Source organism: Pleurodeles waltl, chromosome 6, assembly GCF_031143425.1.
Source record: "Pleurodeles waltl isolate 20211129_DDA chromosome 6, aPleWal1.hap1.20221129, whole genome shotgun sequence".
Taxonomy (NCBI): domain Eukaryota; kingdom Metazoa; phylum Chordata; class Amphibia; order Caudata; family Salamandridae; genus Pleurodeles; species Pleurodeles waltl.
The window spans coordinates 886,056,502-886,077,031 of record NC_090445.1 but is presented as its reverse complement, the minus strand read 5'-3'; the positions used below and the strand labels follow the sequence as shown (position 1 = coordinate 886,077,031).

The following is a 20,530-nucleotide window of genomic DNA, read 5'->3' as shown; positions in this document are numbered from 1 at the left end:
CCGTCAAAGAAAGGTGGAGAATAGAAACCCAAATAAGTAAATATTTAGGGTCGACAGCATAGAAAGAAAATGCCACATTTGCCAGGCACTGCTGTCATGCACTGATCTAGGTCTGGTAGATCCCACTCCGCATTCCGACAACCTCCCCACGCGCCCACCCTGCTGCTTCAAGGGGGCACTCGGGGGTTATCTGAAGGGAACAGAGGGAGCACCGTGCCCGCCCTCCCGCGCGTGCCTCCGGCGCTGCTCTCTCGCCGTGCCGGCCGCAGCATCCCTCGCACAGACGCCCTCCCCGCAGGATTGCGTCTCCCGCTCGCTTCCTGGCACCGGGCCCGGCTCTTCCTTTCCGCTCGGTGCCTGTGATTGGCTCCGGGCAGCAGCGTCCCTGTCTCTGCCGTGGCCGGCTCCTGCGGCATGTAAACACCTTCATGGAACACTTTCCCCAAGTGGCGGGCTCCGCAGACACCTGCGCGGCTGGCAGCGCACCTGGGAGGGCTTAGCGCCTTGTGCGGCCGGGGCTAGTGGCGTCACCGCCCCGCGTCCCTCCGGTGAAACGGTTTAGCTCCCTGGCCCTGTAGTATCCGCTCCTTGTGCTAGTTTGTTAATCTACGCTTCTTGAGCTGGAGACAAGCCGCGCGCCCTTGTGTGCTCTACACAAGCTTGCAGGCAGGAACAACATAAATTAGTCCGTTGGCGATTGCATTTGCCCCCTAACCTGCACTGGGCGAGGGGTGGAGGCGAAGGACAGATGAAGATACCGAAGCCTTGACTCCCAAGACACCCCCTTGGGGAGTGTTGGCATGCCTGCCTGGGGGGGGCGGGAGTGCGCCAGCGAGCTAGGACGCGCCTGGTTCCTTTAAGAGCACCGCTTGCGCTCCCCTCCCTCGCATTCCTCCGGAGTCCTGGCAGAGTCGGGCAAGGGATGGAGGATGGCTGCGCCTCTCTGCTGGTCGGAGCGGAAACCCAGCGGCCCCGAGAGAGGCAGAGCTGCCCCGGGGGGCTGGCGGAGCGCTGATCGCTGAGGAGGCCGGGGAGCGAGCAAACACTGCTCAGGCACGCCAGGAACAAGGCTGACCTGCCGCACACCAGCCAGGCTCCTTCCGAGTCCAGGGGAACGAAACCCCTCCCACAGCATGGACCGTTAAATAGCCAGGGCTTGTGTGCTTCCCTCAGTGAGGCACCCCAGAGGCTGAGCACGAGCGGCGAGGTGAACCCAGGCTGATGGAACAACCCAGGGGTAAGCGGGGCGCAAGGGGTTAACAGGCTCCGAGTGGCAGAAAGAGGCAGAGGGAAACTTTCCAGGAACCGGACCACTTAGTGCGCCTGCCTCAGTGTGACATAAAAGCCTCCACGGCTTATGCTTATTCATTGAACGTGTGTGTGCTCATCTAGACTTCCCATTCACTACGGGGTTTCTGGCTTTTCGTATTGTTGTGAAATCTGTGCCCCAAAGCCAAATCGCCGTGGCTCATTTACACATTAGTTCCTGGCACCGTTTGAATAATACTGTTTCCCTCGGTGAAGTCCCCCCCCCCCCCCCCCCCACCACCCCCGAAGTTAGAAGATTCTTGTGCGTGACTGTGAAGTCCCTTCCACATTCCGTTCCCATCGATGGCGTGACAGCGGTTTGTTTAGTGTGTGAGGCCGTCTGGGGTGGGCAGAGGCCACTGATGACCCCCGGGGATTGCTTGTGTTGTGATGGTGCCATCGTTTTTTTGTTTGTTAGTTTGCTGTAGTGCTAAAATGTCTAGGATGGGAGTTGTACAGCCCACGGGGTGTAACATGACATTGACCAGCATGTGTTCTTGCAATGTGCACCACGGAACAAGGCCCCCAACCATCCTGAAAATATATGCTCCCGTTACCGGCCCACCCCTTCTCCTCGGTGAGACATTACACATTGACCTTTTTGTCGCACGACCTGCTTTATCCCCTCACACAGAAATTCCTTCTGCTTAACACGCTGAAAGCTGGAGTTGTGGAATGAATGTTCATCTATCCCCAGTCTTTCGAACTTTCTGATATCGCCTTTGATGTCGTCATCCCTTGGTGTAGTGAAGAAGCTTTTTCTCCACAAGTTTCTTTTGGGAAATGACTCTGTCTTGGCTGTCCGGGACCCTTCTACCCTCCACACGAGCTTGTTAGTGCTTGGCTGCTCTGTGCCTGCTGCCGGTTTGTACAGAAGCCCCATCTGCTAGATAGCCACCCCCCCCCCCCCCCCCCCCGCTTTCTACAATTATACATTTCATGTGAAGCTCGCAGAAGCCTTAGTAGGCGCTATAAGAACTGATTTATCACCATTGGAGGTTACCCAATGTTCACTCCACTGGGAAGTTGGGGAAAATCGAGTTGCATTCATCTGTTCGGTGTAGATTATAATAACCAGAGACATTATAACATGGCTGTCCCAGGACACAAAGGCTAAGTAATAGGAAAAGAGAATTTTTATGTAGTTAGTTGACATAAAACACTCCTAACATTTCACCAAGACCCTCTCTGCTACCTCAATGGGAGTGTAAGCTGCAAAAGTATATTTAGCATGATGAATTGCCCTTTGTGGCCTGGTGGTGTGCCTTGTAGTTGCCTTGAGGCCCTTTGGTCACTGCTGTGCATAGCCAAGGAAACCTGGCTCACAATGTGACTGTCAACAACAACGTTTCACTTTTTGCCAGAACCCTTACTCTACTGAGATGACGGCATTACTTCTTGTTTGAACCCATTCAAGAGCTACTTTGTAATAATTTATCTAATTACACTGAGCAAAACCGAGAATTGGCTTGTAAGTGCACAATCTAAACAAACAGAATGAGATACATTCTCTGGAGGTATGTTGTAGTCTACCTGAGGCCTAGAGTGATGTCTCTATATAGACACTATAATCATTTTAAATTGCCCGGGCAATATGTCCCAAATATAGTTATAATTACGCACTTGCATGCTTGCTGCAATGACGCAGATTTATTTCATAGCATTTTAGAGAGAGAGTGTCTCAAGGCATGTGTTCCTAGGCACGTTTTTTTTCCAGTGGTTCGATGACGTGACTGGAATTCTAATGCTTGTGGCCATGTGTGGTAGCGAACTTCACAAAGGCACCCCACTCTGGGATCATTGACATTGCCTTTTGTTTCTACATGGCAATAGATGGGTTATGATTTAACCGTATTTTTCCTCAAAATGGCATTTAATGTGTAGAAATGTGCTGCTATTAGGATACTCAAATTTGTATACAGTTGTTAGCCCAATTAATGCCACAAATGGAATACCATTACACAGAAACATGCATCACCTTGTTGTTAAAATTGACACCCTAAGTGCGGCCGGTATGCACAGACGTGGGTCCGCTGCTCACTGTGCCACAGGAATCAAGGTATACCTGGCTGTTGAGCCCTCATCAGGGTGAAAGCCGTCCTAGGCATGGACGTCATTTAGGGGTCGCCAGGGGTCGCAGTGTGACCACCAGCTTGCCCCTTGCGACCCCTGGCACTGCCTCTGTGACCCCCGGACTCAGGTAGCAAAATCAGTGCCATCAACACAGTGGCAGCTCGTCCTTATGGACCTTGTTTGTAGTTCCACTTCCTTGTTTTCAATCATTTTTTTTTAAATTACATTAATAGTGAAATAATATATTATTCACTGTTAGTGTAGTAAAAAATGGAGTACAGTTAGCTGGAATATGACCCTCCTTGGTAGCAGAGGAAAGTAAAAAAGTACTTTTAAATGTATGTTGTGTGCATGCTTGCGGTGAGAGTATGCGTATGTAAAGGAGACTGTGTGTGTGACTGAAAGTAAAGATGAAATGATGTGTGATGTCACTTCTGCTACCCCTGGCATTTTGGTGAATCGACGTCCATGGTCCTAGGTTGCTTGTGTTCTGGTCCTGGCACACATTTCCCATTAGATCGGCGGCTAGACTGATTCGCATATGGCTTGGTCCTAACTGAGGTGGTATGGTCACCAAAAAACAATGGATTGGCATGCAGCCCGAGCAATTGCCGGCGGCTGAGGTTAATTCAAGGATTCCACCCTTGTTGCCACCCACCTGCACAAGGCCAAAGACCTCCTTCCCTTCAGGAAACTTCTCAAGACCTGACTGTTCGAGCAGCAGCGGCACTCCTCCCCCCTCAGCACCTTGAGACCCTCACGGGTGAGTAGTGCGCTTTACAAATTCCTGATTGAGTGATTGATTGATTGTTGATTTACACAGAAACATGGTAGGGCCATTGCTGTTCTAAACAACAAAAAGGACAATGCATGGTCAGTTTCTGAAATATCGGCTTACATAGAACAGGTCCTTCAGTGAATGCGCTGCCTCCTGTATGCCCTTTGTCAATTGTTTATGCCCAGAAATGAGACACTGTTCCTGAATAGGAACGGCCACTTCTGAGTGAACAGTAGTATGTCATGGCACTTTCTGTGCGGCATCTGCTCACTATTAGTAGTAAGCGCATACTGTCTTCCCACACGCCTTTCTTCACAGCTCTTGTTCACAGTGTGCCATGCTGTGTGAGGGACATCCAGGCAAGGCCCTTCAAGGCACACAGTCCAGACCTTACAGAACATTTCATTCCACTCCTGGCTGCTGTCACTACTCCACAAGCATTTCCTAGGATTTGATCTTTTAGAGAACAAGTATGTACATCCTGATGGAATACTCATAGCTCATCTGTCCAGAGCAATGGATGGGATGTCAGTGTTGTTGTTGGGGTAGTCTCACATTCCACTGCTCCCCACCACCACCACCCCTGTTGCTGCTACTTAGTCAGGTGTCAGAACTAACTCCACACTGTCTTCATAAGTATTCTTATCTTTGGATGTCCATGCCTGCTATGTTTTTAAAGCATGAAGCAACACTTATAATGACTGCTGACCTGAAGAAAATGTGACTGAGCAACTAAGGCTTTCACGGCAACTGCTCGCAGTATTAACTACAATTTTGTATTTGGCTTACTGAATCACAGTGGTGTTTTCTGGTTGTAGTGTGAGCATGGCGTAGTTACATATCTAGACCCAAAGTCCCCAAAAATGAAATGGGAATCCATGCAACATAACACTGGCATATTTAATTTATTGTGCTCTTCCATTGCATTTAAAGAACTTGACCTCCCAATAAATTCATATGCTTGCCGCTGGTTGCTCTGGTTTGCGGGTGCCAGAATTTAACGTGGAAATATAAGATTTGGTAAGGCAAAAAAATCACAACCAGAGAAGCACATTTTAGAGAAGATGCTGATGCTGTGGTTATTAAAAAGGGACGTGAAAGTGCTCAGCTGCATAACAGACTGGCTGTAAAAGAAGAACTATGATCAAATTGAGGGAACCTTCAACTTGAGCACGCAGTACTGTTTCAGCTCATGAAGGTTGGAAAGTCTGGTCATGTTCAGAGAGATCTATACGCGTCTGAAAAAGATGGTCGCTGCCACAGGAAGGGAGCATTGAGACAGGAATGTAGGTGTAAGAGAAGTGTGAAGGTCATGTGGGCATGATCATTTAGATTTTTCTGTTCGCTTATATTGGTTTATTTTTTGTATAACTGAACTCTAGATCGGGACCTCTGGGGCACTATATATCATAACAGGCAATGGGAGGCAATGCAAGCGGCCTGAGATCTCAAAGGGTTTTATCCATTCTCTGCCTATGGGAAAATGTGTTAGTACATATGAGCCAAGATCCTGTACATTAATTGTTGATCCACAGCTCACTTTTGAATTCCGTTGGTTGCAACTTCAATTTACCTATTTATTTTTGTAGGGAGAATAAGAGTAAGTGATTAGCCCAGAATCAATATTTTTGATCAGGTACCAAGGACAGGATTCAACCCCATATTTCCAGGCATCAAAATTAGCATTTAGCCAGTAGGCCACCCCTCCTCTTCTAAAAAAGTATGATGGCCAGAAGAAAATAAATCCGGTCATAGGAGGTGGTGTAGCTGTTGAATGAGTCGGGGGGGAAATCCATATAAATGCATGGACTAAAGGGAGTCCATATTGAGTAGCCCACAGTGCTAAGGCTGGGCCTCTGCCTTGCGCATGGAGTGGTTGGATCCTCAGAGTTGAACCACAGGTCCATAATCTCACTCCTGATGGTCGCAACTTCCCTCAGTAGTTGTGACATCACGTCCCTCAAGGAGACATAGTGCATTGCCTTTTTGATCGGTTTCTTATTATTACGCTTGGCGGCTGTAATGTAACATTAGAGAGACAGAGTTGGCAAGCTGCATTCCACCAACAGTAAGCAGCCAAACTGGCAGTGTCCCAGCTTCCATGAAGGCGGCATTGAATATAGACTTGCCTTCTGGTATTTCCAAGATTTACTGTAGCCACTCAACAGAATCAAACTCCTGTCAACTCTACTTTGTTAATCTGAGGAAGTCAGTGGAGACCCAATGGCGAAAAAGGTCCATTGTGTGGACACAGGACGGACCTTACTACTAGAACAAGCTCAGGAACGCTTAAGTAAAATGTCCAGGGTGAAGCTCCATCACACTCTTAATTACTACTTGCAGTGCCCATTATCAGACCAGGTTGGTAAAATATCCTACTTGTTTTAAACAATCCTGACATATTTAATGTTGGGAATTAAAGGACAGATGACAAATGTCTTGATTGTGTTTAGAAGGTGGTGCCCATAACCTGGGAGTATGTTTGCTTAATTCTTATTTTTTTGAGTTGTGTAGGTAATTGACTCTGAACCAGGAGAAGTACTTGATACTCCATGAACAATCTTCTACCTACATAATCCTGATTCCCAGGAGCAGTGGAAGTAGGCTATATTAAACCATGAATATCCAACTGAAGGATTCCTGTTGCTTAAGGATTTAATATCAGAAAGACCACTAAGCATTTGTCTTGCGCCAAGTCAACAGGGAGTGCTTTAGTAAGGTGAAAGAAAAGTCATAGGTTCATGGAGCTATAAATCGACAGATTGACAGCTGTGGCAGGTAGAACATATCTCATGATTTTAAGAGAGCAGGTAAAATGCTACATTAGTTGTAGAAATGCATGAACGATCTATACAGGAAGCCTAGCCAGATGCAACAGTCTAAGGATGGGTCACTTATTGCTTCATTCAAGGCCCTAATGTGGTGTTGCATCAACAAAAAGCTTTGTGCTCCTTCCCAAAGCAAATGAAATATCCATTTGGCCTAGAACTTTCATTTGTGCTAACACGTTGCTAATACGCAATTGGGAAATGTGTAAACTAAAGCAACTGTTGTGCTGTACTTGTGCTTGGTTGAAGTGTCACCATGTTATGTATGGTACGTGTTGTCTCTGTATTTGCTAAGCTCTGCTGTAAATACTCAGTGCTAAAAGCCACTTCTCAGTGATCTTTTATTACAGCGCAAGAATCAAGGAATACGAATTGTAGCAGCGAAAATACCCATAAATCAAAGTTTGGCCTTAGGTTCATGTGGAAATTGTGAGGGCCCGCCAACCGACTGTGTAGGTGAAGATCTCTGTGTGCCAGATGTCGTTGTTAACACACCAATTACTTTGCCACCATCTGTTGTGGTTGCTGCTTGTCTCAGTAAGGACACACTGTTTGCTGCTTCGATGCGGGCGGGAAGCCTGTATAAAAGATCTACAAGTAGTGATGGCTTGCTGCTGAAGTGCAGATGTGCAGACTGTTCTTGGATGTAATTGGAGTGTAGAGATCCTGATATTGTATTGTTACACATTCAGACTCCTGGGTAATGAAGGCGTGTTGACGATCTGAGATTAGCAAGGCATTCGTATGGTAGGCCTCCTCTGGATTGCCAACAGGATGCCTTCTGTTGTCGAGGCGTTACTGATGTTTGCCGGAATGCCTGATCAGTAATGGGGTATTTATATATAATTCCCCACACATGAAAAAGCCCTTTGTGTAGTAGTTTCCAGACAGAGTGGAACATCCAGAGGTGCTTCCATGGAATTCCTGGTGGTCAAATTTGCGCATCTAATCAGCGAGCACAAATGGGCTTTGTGTGCGACTCTCTTGAAGTCAAAGGATATCGTCTCTGTCCTGTAATGGTATGCAAGGAACAGGCCATGGACAAAAAAGGGCTGTGTATGGAAAGAGTTAGTGTAAGCACAATCACAGTAGGCAATCATACTCACCAAAGGGAGGTTATATTTAGTGCCACAGCCTAGCATTATTTTTTTTGTGGATTCTGTAATTTAAGAGAAAAGTTCATTCTCGCAGTTCTTGGAGTTGATCTGACTCTCTCTTTGAGGATTTCAGTGTGCACTTTGGTAAATAAATCTCCTTTAGTCCTGTTGCTGTACCTTCCCCAGGCACCATACACGTTGGCACCACCTGCGAAGCCTTCATGACATAGTGGTTGTTACTGCAGCTACTTGACATTAGGTGTCTGTTCGCAATGGCCCTCTTGGCACATACCATCCATTCGCTACACTCAGGGTTGCTGAATGACTGCTACAAAGAGCTACAACAGAGTAATTTTGTACAATGCAGCAGAATATACTTTCCATATGTTTAGATTTTTGTTCTTTTATGTCTGTTTTGCCCGCATTCTGAGTTCTACCTCAGTACCTATGTGATCATGTTTTGCCCTCTCATCGACAACACAAGCTAACATGCCCGGGCTGTATTCAGTTGCTTATGATGATAGCTTCCTAGGCCCAGTTTTAAGTGATGTTTGTGGTAAAATGCTGCTGGGTGCGTTGCAATGTGGAGAAGCCCTAGTTCTTGTCTTTAAAAATCCCACAAGAGGCGTAAGATGCTGGATTGAAGTCAGTAGTTCTTCTTCGCCTAGAAGCTCATAGCACAGTCTTATCGCTGCAGTGAAAATGAAACCATGGATTTTGTTGCCCCACGGGAACGGCAAGAAAGGCACAGCGAGCTGGCAGAGAGCCCAACAGGTGAAGCTGTACCCCAATGGCCCATCCGGACTGGTACACAAACACCTGGGGAGGAGTTGTTTTCCTAACATTCTTTCTTTACCTGATAAGGGTAAAAACACTATTGGGCCTTCAGCGGCTGGGTCAGTGGCCCCTATGTCTCAAGTTGACACCTGGCTGGCCTGCAGTACATCCAGCAAGCTTGTCACTTCTGTGATGCAAGAGTTTTAACATGTAGTGCCATGTCATTCACTTCCAGCGCACCAACAAGCCAGTAGAATTTAAAAATGTGTCACCAGTCTCTGAATTCCACAGAATCTTTACATTTGAAAAGGGTGTAGCTTTCCAATGTGCACCACTCCCAGTCGGTGTGCAAGGAACCCCTGGTTAAACATGGTCCCTGATTTTATTCGGTGACTTGTATTTGCTGCCACGACCTCTCACACTATGTACAGTAACGCTTGTTTGATGGTGGTTGGTGTGCACATGTTTAATACGATTGTCTCCTAAAGTGCAGTAAAGCGGTTACCCTTATTTGAAGTTTACAAGAAGTGAAAAAGTCACAAGTCCAACATGAGTCATCTCACCCCCCAGGGCAACCTCCTTTAAAAAAATGTATTTCATTTGTTAATTTTATGTTTCTCTAATTGGTGTGAAACATGTTCTTAATTTGGATCAATTGCATTTTCTAAATCACATTTGATGGGTATGGTTGTGGCGTATCCTTATCACCTGTTTTTATAAATCCACACATACTTTTTTTTTTTAATTGGGAGTTGCGTGTAATGTAATGCCTTTGCATTTACTGTTGTCAGTAAATAGTGGTGTGAACGTCACTCAGGCATGTTGGTATGCATCATGTTACATTATAGGTAGGACAAACAGGCCACAGCCAAACCTAGTCATCGGGTCCCCTTAAGATTGCACGTCTGTTGACTGTTCTGATGTCAGTCTTTATAAATGAGAAAATCATGGGATAACCTTAGAAACTGTTGAATATTTGGTTTATCACATATAAGAAACAGTTTTAACGTATGTACAACACTTTTATTTTATGTAGGAAGCCATTTCTGCCCCCTTCTCGGCCTAAAACCTTTTAGTTTTTAGAAATGCACCGCTCTATAGGTTCCCACATTTTTCAGCAGATGCAGTTCAAGTATGTATTCACTGCTACTAACTGACGGATTGATTGGCTGCCTCCTACAGTACTGATCCAAAAAAACTGAGTTTTAAACTCCAACAGTTTTGGAAAGCTAAAATGCTGCACACCTTGCTTGCCAATTTACTTTGAAAGGTATTTTGTTTTTATTTGTTTTTTGGGGAGGGGAGAAATATAGCAAAAGAAAACACAAATTTTGTGTACCATTTTAATCATCATCTTATGATGGAAAGTTAACCAATCATGCATTATCACTCGCTTTAAAAAAGTTACTTTCAGTATGAATTGAAAACTTCCAGTAAACGACAGGAAAGGAGATAGCACTGAATGGAAAGGTAACAACACCTAGGGGTTAAAAGCAACATCACGTATTTGGAGTGTCGATAGGATGACTAAATGGCACCATGTTACGGAACACCAGAATTACATTCCTGAACTTGCTTTTACTTAGTGTATTCTGGGACATGTAGTCTTGGTTGGTTTTATGAGCCAATTGATACAACATGCCTAATAACAATGATATGGAAAAGTAGTGACTTGGTGACATGGAGCCAACTGGTCTCACTCTAAATGTGGTGTTTGTGAATGTATATTTCAAAGTAACCGGCGTTTCTCAATAATTCCAAATCATTTCATCTATGGTTTTATAAATCATAATGTGCAAAGCCCAATTAAATAGCGTCACTCTTGGCTTCCATTACATAAGTTTCTATTTTGTTTTTTCTCACTGTGCCTCCTGAGGCCAGTATAGGGTTGACACATTTCCAGCATAAGTTTGCAGGAAAAGTTTGCCTGTGTGGAGACACAGTGTGCACAGAGAGGGGGAAGAGGTTTGTGTGCTTGTGGGGTACTAGGATGGATGGAGAATTTTTTTGGTTTTAATTCTGAATTCCCCTCTTAAATCAGGCCATTTTAAAAGATGGAATGTAGATGATATTTAGCTTATCAAGTATGAACAGTAATCACACTCTATTTGAGTTCTAATCCCTTTTACCACGTCCTGGAATAAACTTGTCTGCTCGCTATTGCAACTTTTGAGAGACAAGTTTAGAAACCTAATAACTCTGGTATCCATATTGAATGAAATATTTGTAATCTTTAAAACACCAATGGCAAATAGCAGTAGGTACCGCGCATACAGCACAGTAACCAAATACTGCACAGTAACCACAAACTGCAGAGTAACCACATACTGCAGAGTAACCATCATCTGCCACAGGACATGGTCCAGTGGCTACGTTTCAGACATGAAACAAGCATATTTGTCATCTACTCCCAGCTTTATTTCTTAACCTAAATATGAAGGGAATAAGCATTGTATCCTAAAGCTCGGCAAGGCCCACAACACCTTGCCACAATCACTTTTGGAACCAGACAACATGTTTTATTCCGACCTCCTATTTGGAAAAAATTATTGTGATCTTGGGCGATCACTCAACTTACTCCTCTATTTATTTTTGCATAGATTTGAGAGTACTTATAGTCACTGTAAAAGTGGCTAGTAAGTGTGTGGTTAAAAATAGATGGAATATTACCCTGAGGAGGGGAGATGAGCGCTGATCATGGTGTATTCACCAAAAAGCCGTAGGGTGCTAAATATATAACTCTTGCAGCAAGTAGCAGTGTGCACAGTTTCTGTGACTTCAATGCACGGTTTGATCATGGGCTACAGATACCCTTCATTTGTTTCTCTTCACTGTCCTGACAATATCTCAGCACTTTGAAACAGGCGTAACTCTATTATTGTTCGTTAGGGCATAAAACTTGGGAGGAGATTCTCCTTACAAGTGGTGTGGACCCAAAGTGCAACTGTTAGTTTTGCGCGGTGCCTCCGTGCGGGTAAAAGGACAGGAGCCATGGCTGCAGGACAGACCTTCACAATGCGGCTCTTTGGCCACCCTCGGTGGCTAGCGCCTTTATCCATGCATGGCTTTTCAGCTTAAAACACCTTGCATGCTGGGAGTTGAAGTCTGTCTTTTAGCCACCGCAGGTATTGACCTTGATGCCCTAGCATGCAATGGAAAGGTCTAGACTGGAAGAATCCAGGGTTGAATGAAGGTCCTGGCGCTCTTTTCGTGGCTTTTAGGGGTGCAGAGACCCCATCTGGCGATCTGTATAGCTAAGTGGCTACACGCACGTGTGACGTCTTCCGCCTGTCTTCGCTTTTTCCCTTTTCACCCCTGAAACAGGGGCTCAAAAATACCAAGCTTGAAAATTGCATTTGACTGAAAACCTGCGAGTCGCTGAGGGGGTTGCACTTGACTCCGAGCCTTAGGCGACTATGTTTAAATTGTTTAGAAAAATCTCAAAGAAATAATGTTACTTTTTCCCCGGTAGGAAGAGCGAGTTCCCGCATTTAGCCGTCTGTGACGGACAGCCTTCCATTACTAGTAGTCTCGTGCAGGGGTGGAGCCAAGGCGGCATCTCGTGGAGACGGATGCAGTCAGACTGGTGCGTCCTGCAGGACGGGTGCGTCAGAATGGCCAGGTCAGGCATGTAACCACCTGCTGACACGAGCCAGGGGGCGAGGTGGAATTATCCTGCAGAGCGAAGTGCCGTGCGCGTTCTTCACAGCAGGAAGGTGATCCCTAGGTGAAGTCATGTGGCAGCTTCTCTGTCCACGAACAAGGCCATGAAACGGCGTTTGTCACCAAGGGCGTGTGCAGAAGATTAGGAGACGGAAAATAATGAGCTCTGGCGATGACCATCAGCATGGTATGTGTTACTTCCTGTGTTCCTTATCCTGCTACCAATGCCTGGAAACAGAAGAGTGTTTTTTTAGCCGCAAGGCCAGTGATAACCATTATCTGCAACGAGCCACACACGCAGGCTCATCCTGAACTGTGAGCCGTGCTTTAAATGGACCAGTACTCTCAGGTACTGATTACCTGCGCTTCCTTTTTATGGAAGGATGAGTGCCAGCGCTTCTCAGCTTTGGTACAAAACTTTTAAATGGACAGTACCACCACTTGCCAGTAGCAGACAGGTACTCTTGACTAATGACTAACTGCACAGCTATATTTCCATTTCAAGCGCTGATTGTTCTGTTGAACTTGTGTTGGGAGCCTTTGAGGGTTAATGATTTTTGCGAACTAGGCAGCCAACCTTGACCATAGATTGTCCTTCAATAGGCAGCCATCTAAACGAAGACAAGATGGAGCGACGTGGTCAAACTAGGAGGCCCCTGAGGCCAGGCAAGCAGCCCATGCAGCAAGGCCTTCATCAGTGCAAGGTGTGGCTTGGGAACTGCCATGGTCCAGTGTAAATGGGACTAATGCATGGATCGCTACTTGCAGGTCACGAGCAGGGAGGAAGGGTTTGATTGCCCGAATAATGTTAACACTTACTATGAGAAGCCCCACATCGCAAGCTGCTGTTGGCAAAACAACAAGGACTGATAGAAGGTGTTAAACATGACTTGAGGCCACTTGGCAGCACTGCTTATTTGTCATTTCACATCTTATGCGCCCCTTTACTGAACTTTCAAGGAAACAGTCCTTACGCTATCTGGGTATTCCTATAGTGCCAGTGTTGATACTTTTTTAATCCACACATGTGGGTAAAGCCTTATTGTGAACAGTTACTGCTCAAATTATACCTTTTCAATGTGATGAAAGAGAAACCGTGAGAGATGGGGACACACAATTTATTTGTAATTTGCTGTTGATCATAATTTAATGTGTAAGTTCCATTGCTGGACATACCCGTTAGTGTCCCATCACTGCCACTTAAGGATGTGCATGATTGCACTTGTCACAGTGTGCCACGCATGCTGTACAGGGTGTGCACCTTACATTTGACACCAAGCTCTAGTACTTAAAGGTAATTATAATTACTTTTATATAGTGGTTACCACCCAGCTGAGGCACTGAATTACTTTACGGTGGCTAGCACGTTACTCTGGTTTGTGGTCAATCAAATGGTTATTATTGTTTTTTGTTGCTTATTGGATTTAGTCTTGTGCTCTCAACCAAACCATTTCTTGTATTTACTCCTCTTTCTTTGTAGTAGATTAAATTAATACGAGTTAAGTGTGGTGATTAGTGTGAATTCATACAAATGGGTGGTAAGATGAATAGACCACCTGGAGGAAATTAGGTGTTGGGTTTCAGGCATATGCTTTTGCTGAATTAGAGATTGTGGTCTTCGAGGTGTAGGCAATTTGCAAAAATACAATAATGGAGAGTAAGATAGACAGTCATGGGAATTAGAGTAGGCTACATTCAGAGAGAATAAGGCAGTTTGTGGATGTAACATGGAAGAATAAACTGCAGAGACACACTTTCTCCTACATACAGAAACATCGTGGACATGCCCTACTCGAACTTTGTATTGCACCCCCAGGTTATGCCACCCTTTACTTATCCATTTCCGACCCCTTTCCCAGTAAACGCCCCCTTCTCTATGTGTTCTGTCCTCTTTCCTCTCCTTTCCCTCCCTTGAGGTATTCCTTCTCCTAGTTCTACCCACCATCCAGAACCTGAATTCCTCTCTCCCACCGCAAGATCGTCATTTCTAGGATTCCCCATTCCCTGTAGCAATGTGCCCCCTTCCCAGTATTCTGCTTTTCTTTCTTCCCATCTCAAATGGACTCCCTTTTTTTTCTTTCCTCCAGTATCCTGGATTAACCTACTTTAGCTCGCGCTGTTCCTCTCCACCAGTGTCTTTATCCCATAAAATAGCCCTCCCTAGGTATCGCAGTACCCAGGGTCTGGATTTGTTTTTAAATACTGCCGTTTTTTTACAGGCCACCCCTTGTCTTCCACTAGTATCCCATCTTCTTCTTGGGTACCCCTTCTTTATCCTCTCCAACTTCCCCTTCCCTGCAAATGCCCTTACACATAATCTTCCTCTTGCAGTTAACCCATCCCTCAGAGACCCCTCACCCTTTGCACTCCAACAGTGTGTCCTCCCCTAGGTTACTGTCCACTACTCCCATGCGACTTTCCCTCTACAGGGTCTCCCCTGCTTTCTCACCAAAGATGCTCTCCTCCACCAGTCTTCCCACTGACTCCCTCCTCTAGTCTGTCCTACCCTTGGTCACCTCTCACCAGGGGCTCTTCATCCGCAGGGTCTTCCTCCTGAAGCTATCCTCCCTCCACTCATTGTCTCACCTTTCCCTCCATCAGGATGTTGGAGGTAGGGGACATGGGCGAGAGAGCTCAGCATACGTTCAAGTGTGGGAAAGGAGCACATGAGCGAGAAAGACACACAAGGCAGATAGCTGGGAAACATATGCAGTTTCAATGAGAGCTTTTTTTTAAAACCAAAAACACGTAGTTTCCTAAAAGTAGAGAAAACACAGAAGCCAGTCAGTTAAAGAGATATGCAGTCCTGTTTGGCTATGTTAAAGTTATTTTTAAAGATGTTGCACAGCAGCGCGGGCTGCTGTGCAACCTGGCTTAAAGTAAACAAAAAATGCGCTATGATACAGTCCATGCTGGCTGCGCCATAGTGCTTTGCTCTCATTTACTATGAGAAAGGTTGCACAGTAGCCCGCACTGCTGTGCAACATATTTAAAAAACATTGAGAACGATAATGGGTCTCATATGCGAACCCCCATGGTTTTGCCAATGCTTGTTCCCACTGAGAGAACAGACCTTTCTGGTGAAAAATGACAGTACTTGAATGAGAGGAGGAGCTAGTGGCTGTCTTTTATGTGGACTCAGGAGTTCTGAATCTCAACAGCTATTCACCAAATTGAACAGATTGTGTGAAAACGGGCAAAAAGACACACCGCTCTACATTTGAGTTTCCTTGTCCTTTCAAAAGGTTAGCGGTTTCTTTTACTTATAGAGATATCTTTCTTAAGGACCAGACTCAGTTATTCACGGCCATGCATATTATGTGACCACACATGGCCACATACCACCATTAATAACGGGGGTGGCTCCTGTCGAGGCTAAGAGGCTGGGCAGGGGGCACAAAACAAAGACAACTTCACAAAAAAATTGTTAAAAAAAAAAAACATACCTGACTCGCCGTGCCCCTCCTCTGTCTCCACTCACTGCAGGCACAGGCTCCCAGCCTTCCGTGTGGCCAATCCTAACGCAGCTCTCAAGCTGCTGGTTGCATGAGAGCAGCAATACGATTGGCCTGAGTGCCCTGGCTTGGTGCTCCCACGGAGACTGGGAGCCTATGCCTGGTCTCCCCAACCCAGCAACACAGTGCTGGCTTGGAGAGAGCTCAGTGTGCACGTGTGGTTGGCCGTCGTGAGATGGCCCACTAAACACACATGCGCACTGAGGGGAGTATACACCACTCCCCCTCCGTGCTCGTCATACCCCATTGCCCTGCCCCCTGGAAAATAAAAACGATAATAAACATTGTTTATTATTAGATATTTGAATGGTGCACCACTTTTATGTATATAAAATAGAGTTCAGTTGACAAATGTTGTCACATTGTAGTCTTCACTTTATTCTGTTATTCTTTATGCACAATCAAAAGAAACATCAGCCAACGCGTTTCGTCCTCAAAAGCAGGACTTCTTCAGGGCTTCTTCTTATTCGTTTCATTCACGTTCATGCAGAACATATTTGTTCAGATGACCAGTATATACACTCTGTTGACTGCAAGGGGCATGTTGCCTTCACATATATAGAGTTCTGCACCTCATGTCGACAAAGTTGAAATCGTCACGCACGTGAACGGTTGAACCCTTGTGGGATAGCACCTTGGCAGTAGGTGCTGTGATGAGTGCACACATATGAGTGTGAAAATATGGTTAAATACGTCTTTTACTGTTTAAGCGATAGGGGTTAGGTGCATTTTTCTTATTTAACCCACTGCCTATTTTGTTTATTGTTTATTATTGTCTTTATTTTTCAATTTGCAGCTGCTGCTGGCGGAGGAGGGGGTGAGGACGACGCTCCTCCGCCCTAGTGGAGGAGCCGCCACTGATTAATAATTTTAGAATTTGTTTAATACGTGCATTAGTTAATTCTGTTAATTTAAGTATTTAAAGCCATTAAATAGTTATTGCGGATTCTCTAGTGTAGGCACGATGACTCAGTGGGGTAAACCATTTCCGTAGATTTCTAGTGCTCTGCAATCACGTGTTAGAAACCTGCTGAGGTCACGGCAGCCTCCCAGTCTTTGGGGGTCGGTTAATTGAATACCATTAAAATGGTTAAAAGTCACAACTTGTATTTGCAGCGGGTAGAAACGGCAGAATAGCAGCCTGAAACGCTATATAAAAAGTTATAATTATTTACTATTGTATTCTATTTGCTGTGCAAGGTTTTGTTTCTGAATCTCAGCAGTTCCTCGCATCTAGTTTATGTCCCCGAATTATCTCAAGAAGGCTGTTGTTTCTAGAGAGAAGTAATCAACTGCCCAATTAACCTGTCTTTATATTTGAACTTGTCATAGACTGCGCTTGTATTTTTCCATCTGTATCTGCTGAATGCCGCCCGGTTGTTCTACATGACTCCTGTGGTGTTTGCTGCCTTCCCGAGTGCCTGTCTTGAGCACAGTATGCAAAAGAAGATGTGGTTTCTTCATGCCTTTAAGCGATGAGTACATATGCTCACGGCATAATAATCATTCCTTGAAAAGCAGAAAAAACATAAAACCTTGTAGTTGCACCATATCTTAAATATTTTATTTTGTGTTCTACTCGATGAATATTTCCTTGGGGGTCTACTGTAAAATCCACACCGATGTTTTATTCTAGAGCAGATGATGTGGGATGGAGACAGGATTAAATTGAAAGGACCGCTCTTTTTGTGAAATGTTCTTAGGTGGACACGAGGAAGCTGTTCTGCAGAACACTGGGCTACCAAATGAAATCTCCATAAAATGTTGGGGCTTACCCAGTGACAAGGCCTTTGCTGAGTCGTTGTGCTCAGAGGCATGTCAGGAGGCTGTATGAGCAGAGCTGTACCCCTTTGAGGGCACCACGTGTTGGCTGGTATTTTTTTGATGGGTTTGCTCCATTGTGGAGAGGTATTGAAGTAAGAGGATTTAGATGCACAATGGCAGTTAAACCTTGGCTATAGGACTTGAACCTCAGTCCTGCGTTCATACAGCTGAACTTTGCCAAACACTTGAAGACCTGATCTGGTGACGTTCAGCCATTTGTCTTCTTTCCAGGAAATTCAGAAATTGTGAATTATATCAGATACATTTAATGATTCTCCTCTTGGGAGGAAGTGGGTTAAGCTCCCACTTAGACATGTGAGTATATGAACAATGAGACCGCAGGTATGGAGCAGTATGCTAACTCTTCGGAGGGTGATCAGTCATTACCCTACTTGCTTGCTTGCACAAACCAGAATATATTGGCCCTTTTTTTTATTAAATTAGTAGTTCCTTCTACGAATACTGTATTTCCCAAGTAAAGGAGGGGTTCTTTGCTTGCATCTTTGACGAATGGTAGGATCAGAGCATTGCAGGATGTTCTCGGATATGGGAGGCAAATTCTTGGCTTTGTTGGACATTGAGAATTATGGTTGGATACAATCTGTTTGTTGGAATTGACATGGACAAAGTCTGTTCATCCCAGTTGAACCATGTGTTGACTGTCTGTTGACAACTGTGGTGGACGGATAGTTGGATTACCAGTGGTGGATGTATGCTTTGTTACTGTTTCTCTGTGAAAGGACTTAGAGATTTTTAACATTTGAAAAGTAGCCTTCAAGACACTTAAATTTTGCATCCATGAGTGTATCACGTTATGATAACTGTACAGCACTCCATGTTGGTCTGGTCTGTTGGGCCCTGTTGCACTGTTATGGGTCAGCTTGAAAGTCCAGCGTTTTTTTGTTGTTGGTCTTGTCATGCCTCAAGGGATCACTGAAATGGCTGGCACACTAGCCCTTTCAATCAGGTCCATCTGGCATAGCTAAGACTGACAGCAGTGACTTGGTAATCAACTTCTATGTCTCGTTGAGTATTATCAGCATAGACCTGGTCAACATCTTTCCATGGGAGGGTCATGTCCAGTCAGAAATTTTGATATGGTGATTCAAGAGTACTATTTATTTTAGAACTGGAGACTGTTTACACTTGCCCACTGTTGAAAGGCATGGGAATAAATCGGCTTTACAATCAGACCCTTGGTATGCAGATGGCATGCTCTTGATTCAAATACCTACTTTTCTCCACTCCACTTATTTTCTTTAATTTTAATTTTGAGGAGCTTCTACCAAAACAGCTGAAAGCTGGGCTGGGGGAGCACCAAGGCTGCTTAGTCCAGCTCATGCCTATTGCCTCGATCACTCTACACATGTCTCTTTATCTCATTCTTTCCGGTTGCTTTCCATTGCTGCATTTCTCTATCATAGATTTCTTATTTTCCTATCTTTTTCTTTCTCTTCCTTTGTCCATTTCTCTGTCTTGCTCTGGATCAAAATCTGGTGATGAAAAATAAGTCCTGGTTACCAGAAATGACTACGGGGCTGGTGCTCCCAACCTGTAGTCACTGGCACAAACTAGGCACTTGGCTCATAAATGATCTGTTGTGCAAGTATACTACTGTAGTGTGTAGGCTTATGCACACTCTCCTGTAGCCAGTACGGCTTGGGCCACTATCAGTTACAAGTGATTCACTTGCCCGGTAAAGGGACCATGTAGGGCAAGTGATCCATGCTAAGATCCAACACTGTAGTTGCCATGGCAAGGCAGTGATCCACTTTTTTGTGTATGATAAACTATGTGGGCTTCTGGTTCCTGGAAAGAGAGAAGATCATGACATTTAGAATCTGATGCAACACTTCGGCCCCTGGGATACCCCCCTACACATGGTATCATCTGTGGAGCGAACTTTCCCCATTACGCTTCCCACATCAGGCAGATTGTTGTGAAAGTCAATGTCCTTCTAGAAAGAATTATTTAAGTCCAGATCCACGTCATTGTCTTTTCTTAGAAGATTCTGACTGCGACTAAAGGGCGCACGCAATAGCAGAAATCAGACTGACATCTCGTACCCGAGACTTCCTCATCTTCTGTCTTACCGCAGGAGCGTGAAGCTCACATGCGCTCCACCGACAGCGTTTAGGCCAGAGCTGTATCATTTGTGTCAGGGTCTTTCATGATCCACTGTAAGACAAAGGGCCTCCACTGAGGAGTTAAGACCGATATATGGGGTTTGCACACAAAGTATAACTTAGTAGACTGTAAAGCGAGGGGATAATCGGCTTAAGTAAAGGGAATGGAATGGGGGAGCCATTTTGTTAAGATGGAAGTAGTAGAACAAAGGTGAAAGAAATACTTGCGAGACCTAAAGAAGAAGAGACCTGCAATTTAGACATTTCAACACAGCAGTTGTGAAATAATAAGACGTAGTTTGTTGGAACAGTAGCTCTGTTTCACTTTTGACTTTAATCTGTCAGTGCACGTCAGGATTGCAGGCTACTTGGTGAAATGTTTTTATGTGCATCCTCCCTTTTCAATTTGACATAGTTCAAACACATTTTAACAGAAAGTAGTTCTGAGATCAGCGTTCTGATGTTTCGAGTTACCATTATTAGTTTATGTCTGATATGAGCAGAAACCATTAGAAGGTATCAGTAGGAAATAGTGGTAAAA

At 44.9% G+C, this 20,530-nt stretch overlaps 1 protein-coding gene across 2 annotated transcripts in view; it reads left to right on the top strand.

Annotated features, from left to right (window-relative positions):
* The first annotated feature begins 202 nt into the window (after positions 1-202).
* The window catches only part of ENTPD1 (ectonucleoside triphosphate diphosphohydrolase 1), a 184,780-nt gene continuing 164,452 nt past the window's right edge, over positions 203-20,530 (top strand). Inside the window, exon 1 of one of the 2 annotated variants that reach the window (XM_069239690.1) lies at positions 203-1,237. In XM_069239690.1, coding sequence (XP_069095791.1) covers positions 1,222-1,237 — 16 coding nt within the window. In that variant the 5' untranslated portion in view covers positions 203-1,221. Of the gene's footprint in view, positions 1,238-12,589; positions 12,712-20,530 lie in introns of those variants that run through there. The other variant, XM_069239689.1, reaches the window with a different exon arrangement.